Raw genomic sequence first — 10049 nt, forward strand, 5'->3', positions numbered from 1 at the left:
CGGGCAGTCATTCGTGCGTTAGTACATCTGCGTTGCTCTTAACGGCAAGTCTAACTTTGTTTACGAGGATTTTGCGTATTTTTGTCGTTATCGTCTACCCAAAATTCCTGTTAAATGGTTACGATAATGGTGTGCAATCACATGAACCACGCAACACGCCGAAAGAGCGCACTCGCAGCTTTTGCAATTCACGTTCCATTATTGGTTTCTGTAGCACAGCACATACAGAACTAATAATACTAATACAGTAATGACTGTTGTGTACGTGCATAATTATAGAAACGTACAGTGCTCGATTTCCGTGACTTTAAACGATCTGTTCCTGCTTATCATCATATATTTATCAGGGTCTGTGGCTTGCGTGCTTCGATTACGGAAACAACTGCAAAATTGGGCCATAAATTGTGTGTGCCTGTTGCACACTGCGCTAGTACTTTCTGCAGCTTGAAGAATAATTTTCGTTCTTAAGTGCATGCATCCGAAACCAGCTGATGCAGTCTAAAAATACGAGCTGGTAAGGTTAATTTCGAAATTCATCAACGTCCATGTATGGTTCCATAACCATGCTAGTTGCAACACCTTAAAATATTATATAATTATACTGTTTCAGAACTTTTGTATAGCTGTGTCATCAACTCACGCAAAAAAGTGAGTTGCACATCGGAATCCGAGCGGCACACCTCCAGCAAACACCATGCATCAGACGCGACAACCGACACCGGAAGCGCCTCCTAAAAAGGAGCTGAAGCGTAAGAAATGGACGTGATAAACGCACATCTAACACTTATCTCATACAATTTTAAAAAAAAGGAACATTTATATAAAAATCAAAAAAATAATGTTTTTAATAGCGTGGTCACTCAGGTCAGATATTTCCATTAAGGGAGTTTGGCTCCTGTGGTGCGATAATACGTATAATACAGCTGTTATTATTATAATTATACCTAATCATAACAATAACTGCGAATCGCTGTTTCATAAAGTATTGAAAGAAGTAAACTGTGCTTTCAGCTGCTAATGCAGCTAGGCCGGTTTCAACGTAACCACCTCCCCGTATGAGAAATTAGCACCAGGCTAAAAAAGTTGTTTCTTACTCCAAATTTGGCGATAGTTCCCGACTTTTACAGATATGTCGCTATTTACTTGCACTGGAACACAGACGGCATTGTGGACATAAAGCGCAGCCAACAGTATTCACTGGCGCCTGATAGAATATGTGGTATTTACTATTATGCGCCAAGGCAGAAAACTTTATAGTTTGTAAATAAAGTTTTGCCTTGAGTGTTTACTGTGTTGACACACAGGTGCACGGTAAATGGCCCATTTCTTTGCGCAAACGCATAATCAGTCATAAGGCCATTATGCCATAAGCGTGTCGCAAGGGCTGCTTATCGCTCTTGGTCCTTATAGATAACAAGGAAAACTGAGACTCTGCATAACAAAATTTCTTCAAATGTTAATGTTTGAACATAAAGGCACTACTTGATTTTCTCTGCAACAAACCAGCCGACCGCATTGTTCATATATTTGCTAATACTAGCTATTTGCGAATATTCGGGTGTCGTCAGTGCAAAGTGCACACTTGCAACTCGTTTACTTACTACTCGTACATTTTGCAAACACTTAAACAAAACAAAGGTGCTCATATAACTACTTTATGCCAATTATGGTGCGAAAATACTGTATAAAAGAGAATACTATCGCAGACACTGAAATACGTACATACCTAGTTTTATGCATCGATGCAAAACAATTCGGACAATTTTGTTTTGCTCTTATCTGCTCCGTTGACGCGCTTACCTTGCGCTAGCTGTTTAAGCCGGCTGAGGACTTCGATCAGACGCGACCTAGCCGACGGCCGACTCGGCTGAAGCAGCTTGTGCGGTGGTATTGTGGTTCACTTAACGCCATCGCAATAATCTGCGACACGCAGGCGCGCTTCGTGTACCGGGCTGCTGCGCTTTAGGGCGTATGTCAAGCATGAAAGTTGCTCATCCAAGCTCAGTCCGAACGGGCGTTCTCGAAATCGGGAAATTTTTTAACCGACGTTCGTAACAGATTAGGAAGAGGAGCTACTCATACCAGTCTTTGTTTTAGGAGTTGGTACAGAATTGTTGACTCCCTGGCTGTAGTTAAACTATGAAAATAATCATAAAATGTTGCCGCTGATTCGCAGGCAGGGCTTCCTGTTAACCGTTAGTAGTACGCCTGTATGGCACTACTTGTATTTACAATTTACATAATAGTACTAATAGTAGTACACAAAATCCATGCTCAGTAGTAGTACACAAATCTAATATTAGTGCACGCACACTCCTGCCCAAAATGCCATAAACCAGTCGACGTGTACGGCCATCACGGACTGTCATGCGCCTTTTCCGCGGGAAGGCATGCCCGCCCCGGCGGTTTGAACAGTATAGTGTGCCGATCCTTGGTTTCGGCTAGCATACCAGCGAAGCTTGAACCCCGCGGCACATCCCATGCATCAGGTCGCCGTCCGGACGGATGCACCACTTTTGCTTGGAAGCGTGGCATGTGTTTAGCATGAGACGTTACCTGCGATGATAATGTCGCCCCATCGCATATCAAATCGACTTCGGCCACCGCTGGGTCTGCCGCTGCCCAAGCCGAAGTCGACAAGAAAATCAGCTTGTACGCGTACCTCGACGGCAGGTACATCTTTGCCCCACTTTCCTTCGAAACTTTCGGTCCTTGGGGGAAATTAGCATCCCTTTTAGTGAAGGAAATCGGAAAGCGGCTACATCAGCACACTTGTGAACCTCGGTCACACGAATTCTTACGCCACCGTCTATCGACTGAAATTCAAAGAGGAACGTAGTTTCTGTTCTTGGGATTATTGATGGAACAGAGAATTTAAGAGAAGTTTTTCTGTTGTAATTAATGATATTAATCCTGTTTTTGTTACAAACTTGTGATGCGACTGGCTTGAGCTAATAAAAATCACATAGTAGTACAATAAAATTATAATATTACCATTAATATTTAAAAATCACATTAAAATTAACGGCCAAGCTGGCTGGGAATTTCGGTTGGCCGCTCTAGCCGGCTGAGAATTCAAGCAGCATTGATTAAGGACTTTAGACGGCCGTCAGTCGAAAGGTCAGCCGTTTAGCCAGCCGCTGCCGTCTCTGGGATGCTTGCGCATACATGTAAATAAACGAATTTTTTGGGTTATTTAAATGAACATTGTGAGGCATGAAAGCGCGCATGCATCATTTAAGCACATAATAGACTTCCTCGGGTCTCTTATACGTATAAAATGTGGGGCGTAGTGCAGTGGAACTGATGCCACGAGAATGTGTTGTCCATTAGTGACCTCTTTGTACTGTTCGTCTGGCAAGGCAACTGCGATAGCAGTATGCCCCTGTTGTCCTTTTGACAATAATCGGTTGGTTGTTTGCGCCCTCAGTGGCGGTTCCTAATAAATGTATTATGCCGCCACCTTGAAATCGTAGAACCATGTATACATATAACCAGCCATACTGAGTTTTTTGCAGCCAAAAGGGGTGCTTATCTGATTATTACTGGCTATAACTAACCAGTAAAACCGAAATACGAGTACACTTGACAGCGCTGTGGTGTATACTAACAGTCTTTGAATACAGTACAGTGGTCAGTGCTTAATTTTTCTGTGTAGCGACCCAACGATCCACTGTTACCGTCGGCGCGGCAACAATGAAAGCTGTCTTCTTGGAATATGTTCACGACCCCGATTCAACGGCTGTGCATTTAAAACTCCAAGAAGAATGTAAGAGATTGGGAAAGACAGCAAATCTGATGGAGCACTTCCCTGTAGGGGAAGCGAGCGTTTCGGTAGTTTCCTCCCTTAAGTATTTGGCAAGACGGCATGGTCTTTCATCGTCGATGGTGAAGTATATAATTTCAAACTTACACTCAGTGCCGGATAATAAGCCGGATAGTTCTAGCACAGCTTTCCTTAACCAGCAGATCGCACAGTGCCTGAAATACTGTTTAAAACACGATCCATCGAGTATCAAAGCGGACGAAATTATAGCAGCTCTCTTTGCCGTGCTGAATGCAGACGCCACGGATGCCCTTGGCGACCAACCCTTGCACACTCGCGAAACCGTTTCGCAGCTGGTGCAGTGTCTCATCCTGAAGATCAGTGTCTGCAGTGCTGGTGATGAAGCCGACCTGGATCGTTTGGTCAAACTTGCATTTAAATACATTCCAGCTGTAAATGGTGATACGAAAACCCGTTTGCAAGATACGTTGCAGGCACGTGGTATACCATTATCGGCAAATATTGGGAAGCCGCCTGCAGTCGCACCGATGGACCTGGTCTGTGAAACAAGCAACTGGTCCAGCGGTCGGCTGATTGCGAGCGGGCAGGAAATGCTTGGACGATACGTGTGCACGGGAAAAAATGCGGTGAAAGCGGACGCTGTGAAGTCCCAACAAACCGTCACCACGGTGTACAAGGAGAACATGTCGGAGAAAACGGAATTACAGCAGATTGATTTGGCCAAAGCGCTGAACAGTAGCCGCGCCAGCAGCCGTGGAAACGTTCAGAAAATGGAAATCAACCCGGCGCTGAGCAACAAGGGCAGCAGTGTCCGTTCGTACTTTCGCACCACTGCGCAAGAAGTCAATAATCTGTCGGCCCGCGCACAGGCGAATATGGCTGTCTGTCAGGATGACATCGTGTATCTAAAAGACAAATTTTGCAATGGTTACGTTGGGAATTTGTGGGAAAGCCGCATGACGACTTTTGCAAATATTGCTATGACTTTTTCCATCATCGCTAAAAACCAGGTCGTGGAGGATGCCACGCAACTCGATCTGGCTAAGTCAGCGTTTGCCGCGTCACTGGACAAAGGCTACGATGACTGCCGGTTAAAGTTTCTTAAAATGTATAAGCTCTGCGCCGAGCGAAATAATGGGAAATTATCGGAGAATGTCGCAAAAATACTGCTCAAATTTCAGACGAAGAGCACTGAATGTACGCGCGATATGAAGAAGACGTTGTGGGTTATTTTGAAGAAAGACGACAACAATTTACAAGCCAATTTTGCCGCAGCCATGGAGATACTGCATCATGCAAAGGGAGAACAGGATGAAATCATCCGAGAGAGCATCGAATATATCTGGGAGCAAGTGGTCCATCCCGTTCGTGCTCTAAATTTAGAAAAAAATCTGTCTTTTTCGTCAACATTGGCTGATATCTTGACCGGCCGGAACAGAGGCCAGTACGGGTTAAAAATTGCTTCCTAGGTGGCCGCTATCCTGAACGACTTCTTGGCAAATGCGCCCAACCAGATTCCCAGAGCTGTATCAGCGGGAACTCTGAGCCTGCTGACCACGTTTAAAGAATCCTCGTCATTATATTACAAGTAAGACAATTCCTGCTTTAATATGATGTTTTTCGCGTTCTGGAAACCTTTCTTAAAAACTTCGCATAAGAAATCCGCTGCGGTAATAGTAACATCAATACCCCAACCCCTGTAGCGGAGTGCAGACCGGAAATTAAGCCGGCTATGATTAAGTCAAGTTGCACAGCTGAGCGTTAGATGTTGAAATGGGGCTACCACGGCGCCGCACGCAGAAGAAATTTTGTGAAAAATTCACTGAAAATCTAGCACACGCTATCGAGCATCTTGCTCAATCTCCGCCTATAATGTGCGTTTTGTTGACAGCATACCAATACAGTGGAACCTCCCGACTCTGAACACTCTCGGTACGGGGTTTCTTGGTCAAGGTCCGGGGGTGTTCAGGGTTTAAAGTTGTTCGGTGCCCCATGGGGGCACCGACGCCCCTGGGGTAGCATAAAATTCCAGACGAAGAATATATGTTACATTAGTGGTGTCACACGGCACTGGCTAGAGGACCGTGCACCCTCGACGGAACAACCCGGAAACATCGACACCATTGGTGATGTTGCCGCCACACCACAAACCAGTCTGCCGGCATAAACGGAATCTGCAGCCAGCAGAGCTGCGGTGCAGATCCGCGAAATCCGCAGAAACGGGGGGTGAAAGGGGTGTCCATATTATGTCGTCTCACGTTTTTGTTTTTTCTGATTAGCTGGAACAGGAAAGACTGTGAATCGCTTCGAAAAATGTATGCAGAGAATATCATTGGAATTGTCCTTAAAACACTTAGCCAACCGAAATTCACCTTCACTGACAGCAGTTCACAAAAGACCCTCCTGACGCTAGTGCAACTTGCGGTGGACCAGGAGACTGATCGGCGCCTGGCCGCACAAATTATCGTTGTCGTCGGGAACTTGGTCATTGAAAAGAAAGTGAGCCACATACCCGGAGTTGAGCGGCTGGCCTCGCGATTAAATTTCAATGACGCTCTCGATGAAGACGGTGTAATCTGGATGGATGCTGACCACAGTACAGCGGCCGTGGGTCTCCAGTACGTATCGGCGGTTATTGCTCAGATGCTACTGCAGCTGATCTTTCTCCAGAGGAAACCTTTGAACTGCAGCACCACCCTCGACGAAGGCAGGGTGTAAAAGGTGGCAGTGGCACTTGCCACTGGCAATTGTCACTGGCACTGGCAGCGTAGTGGCAAGCGGTAAAACATGGCAACTGGCAACCGCTGAAAAGCTATGTTTTATAGTAACTAAAGAAATTATAAAACTGCAATCATCAGATTACTAAAAATACCGTTCTTATTTTCAACTTCACTCATTACTAGATTTTCATGGACATCTTCTGCGTCTGATGTGGTAGAATTACAGAATCGTCATCGTAGATCCGTACTACAAAATCGCAGTTACAAAAGGAACTGCTTATGTTCTTACTAGAAGTATTTGTAATCTATGATACCCAGATTCGAAAATGAGACAATTCAAAACTCTGTGGCCTGGGATATAACAAAATCAGCCTCAACCGTACCATTGTTTTGGTAGCCGGGTGCCGGGCACAGATTTTACGACGAAAACACTCTACGACTTACCATGTCTGCCCGAAATGAACACTTTGCCACATACAAACTGAACTTAAATGCAATTTTTGCATTTCAACTTTGAATACTTTCATTAGCCGATATCTATATGGTACGGTTTGCAACCGTCAATTTTCGAACCATAGCTCACGTCACATCAGAAATTTATATCTAAGAAATAAATCCTAAGAAATCTAAGAAACCAACGAAACCTAAATAACCTAGAAATACTAACAAACTCGAAGTGACCATGCAGTTTACCGATGAGACGGTGACTACATAGAGAAGGATAACTTGAGATTAACGTACGGAATGACTGCATCTGCCACGTGAACTGAAGCTACGTGTGGCAGATGCATGCAGCTAGGTGAGTGGGTGCATTTGCTACAGTTCATACCCCACTTTTGTAATAACTTCGAACATTGTACGGTGTTGCAGCGCTCACTGTGTTGACAGACACAGTACAGGTCTTATGCCCGGGTATGCAAAAATAAGTGGCATCACTGACGTCGAAATTTGTTTCGATATAAATTGAATTTTCATGGTCGCGAAATCATCTCTAGCTGTTTCTGCATTCCTGAAAATTGTGCCAAGTTTACCGCTTGCCAGTCGCGAAATGGCGCATGCCATTGCCAGTGGCAATGCCAGTGTGAGTGCCACTGCCACCTTTTACACCCTGCCCTTCTGGTTACCAGCACCAATATTATGTTGCCATTGGGTACCGTCGTTAGATTTGTTGCCGTTTTCTGTTCTTTGTTGGTGCCTCGAATTGTTGCTTACTCGTATTTAATTGAGCTGGATTTATGAATACATTGCGTTTTCCTCGAGGCCGCTTCCGCATGTTGTAACACCTGATCGGAATCATGCTTATACCAGACAAGCACACGCAAAGAAAGATGCGCGAGGTGACGCTGGCAATTCCGTTAGAGGACAGCCGACAGGTGACCTTTCGGTGGTTGGGTATCAGCGCAGCGCCTACCCTAATGTCAGCGGATCCGACCCCTTCTGACATCTTTATGCCGACCTTAAATCAGCTGGAATACAGAATACTCTGTTTGCAAATTGCATCCCTCTACAGCAACAGAACGACAACGGAGGACAAAACAGGAACACTGCATTGACAAGTTGCACATGGCTGCAGTTGTGTCATGTCACATGTGCGCTTGAAACTACAATTACCCACCGGTCACGGCTGGACATGCTAAGTAAGGTCACCGCTGGGTGCATCTGATCGCATCGAACAGTTAATGGTGAATAAGGCCAGCTCGCACTAGACAAGCGACAGATTTATGCTGAAAAAGCAGCTTAGACAGAGCAAGCCGATTCTTCTTAACGGCTGTGCAGCATACCGCCCCAAGAGAAACTTATACAGGGCAGAATGGTCACATTCACGTCTTACGCAGCAGTGCAAGGCATCCCATCCCGTACATTTTGATTTTCCAGTATACCGTAATTATCGAATTATGAGCTCCCCCCGAAATAGAAGCTCCCCCCGTAATTAGAGCCCACCCTTAAGGTCGTTTGAAAGTTATAAGCTCCCCCGAAACATAAGCCCATGGGCTTAATTAAATGCTACATAGAGCTCATATTAACCAATGCCAAAAAAGTTAGTTCGAAAAACTGAACGGTGGTATAAAGGCGGTTTGCGGAGCCTTCACCAAATTAATAATTTGGAATTACTGTAATAGAATAATTTCAAATTATTTTGCGAATGGGCATTCTAAAAACAATATATTTAAACTGAAACCGAAATGACATTTGGTGCTTATGCTATTATGGCACTTGATGCATTTGATTTAAACGCTCTTGCGGGTGAATCGTGCAGGTGTGAGGCATTATGAAGTCTTTCAAAGTTTTCGCAGTCGTGCTGCAACTTAAGGAATTTTTCAAAGCATTCTGCCGACATTTGCTGTGTATCCGCATTTTGAATTGTCTAAAGCACTTAAATATTTCTGGAAATTCTACCATCTACTCGTAAAATTCTTTAGCTTTCTTCGCTTTTCTCACCGTTGCATTGTTCCTGTAATGATTGGGAGTTATCAGTTACGAGAGTAGAGAGTTCTTCTTTAGAACACAATTTACAGTTCTACATTACAAATAATTTTGTGTTTTTTAATACGACCAGCATCGCCGGTTGGTTGTTCGTAATACCGCAGTTTTCATTTGCATGCAGTCAACACGCCATTACGCTTCAGTTCCCTCTAAGTGATCTAACCACATCCAGATGCAACTGCGATTTGCATCTGAATAGTGGAAATGTTAGCAAGCAGCGCATCAATGGGCACCTTCTGCATTGCGCAAACCGGTTTTACCCAAAACCATTTTCTTTTGGTGCCGAACGACCGACCACTCGGAGTAGACAATAGTTACGTGATGTGACTTAATGCACAAATGCACCAACATATTTGACAATCGGTACACATTACCCAACATGAGGCATTTATGGAAAATCTTAACGTCCAGATTGATAGAAGTATAAATAACACTAGTAAATGCCCACGCAAAAACAGATGTAACTTAAACGATCGTTCGACGGAGCCGCTCAATATCTATTGCGGGACAATTTCATGAAGCCAAAATTAGGCCGGACTATGCGGCCATTCCATTGTTGCTCTCTTTAAGCCGACGGCATCATGCTCAAACACCAACAGCTTCGAGTGGCATTTTTGGCTGTTATCCTCCTGATTTTTATTGGGTTGGTTCAGTTGGTTGCTGTCCTGATTGTCATATTATCGGCTGATTCAACGACACCGGTTATTGCGTCTGTGTCCACGCCAACCGACTCAACGACACCGGTCACTGCCTGGCCGTCCACGCCAACCGACTCAACGACACCGGTCACTGCCTGGCCGTCCACGCCAACCGACTCAACGACACCGGTCACTGCCTGGCCGTCCACGCCAACCGACTCAACGACACCGGTCACTGCCTGGCCGTCCGCCAACCGACTCAACGACACCGGTCACTGCCTGGCCGTCCACGCCAACCGACTCAACGACACCGGTCACTGCCTGGCCCGTCCACGCCAACCGACTCAACGACACCGGTCCGCTGCCTGGCCGTCCAATAACCATCGACTCAGCGACACCGGTCACTGCCTGGCCGTCCGC

The 10049-nt window shown here is 45.2% G+C and overlaps 2 protein-coding genes across 3 annotated transcripts; both read left to right on the forward strand.

Annotated features, from left to right (window-relative positions):
• The first annotated feature begins 308 nt into the window (after positions 1-308).
• Positions 309-6921, forward strand: LOC129601721 (uncharacterized). 2 transcript variants are annotated; one of them, XM_055500592.1, is made up of 4 exons: positions 309-514; positions 624-749; positions 3659-5375; positions 6067-6921. In XM_055500592.1, the coding sequence occupies exons 2-3, from the start codon at positions 695-697 to the stop codon at positions 5254-5256; spliced, it is 1653 nt and encodes a 550-aa protein (XP_055356567.1). In that variant the 5' UTR covers positions 309-514; positions 624-694; the 3' UTR covers positions 5257-5375; positions 6067-6921. The 2 variants fall into 2 exon arrangements, with proteins under 2 accessions (XP_055356567.1, XP_055356566.1); XM_055500591.1 differs by having other exon boundaries at positions 311-514; positions 611-749.
• A 2651-nt stretch (positions 6922-9572) lies between these two features.
• Positions 9573-9942, forward strand: LOC129601720 (uncharacterized; the record flags this gene model as incomplete). Its single annotated transcript, XM_055500590.1, has 1 exon — positions 9573-9942. A coding segment is annotated over exon 1 (370 nt), but the record flags the coding sequence as incomplete, so codon positions are not given.
• Between the last annotated feature and the right edge of the window lie 107 nt (positions 9943-10049).

Source organism: Paramacrobiotus metropolitanus, unplaced genomic scaffold (assembly GCF_019649055.1).
Source record: "Paramacrobiotus metropolitanus isolate TYO unplaced genomic scaffold, Prichtersi_v1.0 Parri_scaffold0000269, whole genome shotgun sequence".
NCBI lineage: Eukaryota > Metazoa > Tardigrada > Eutardigrada > Parachela > Macrobiotidae > Paramacrobiotus > Paramacrobiotus metropolitanus.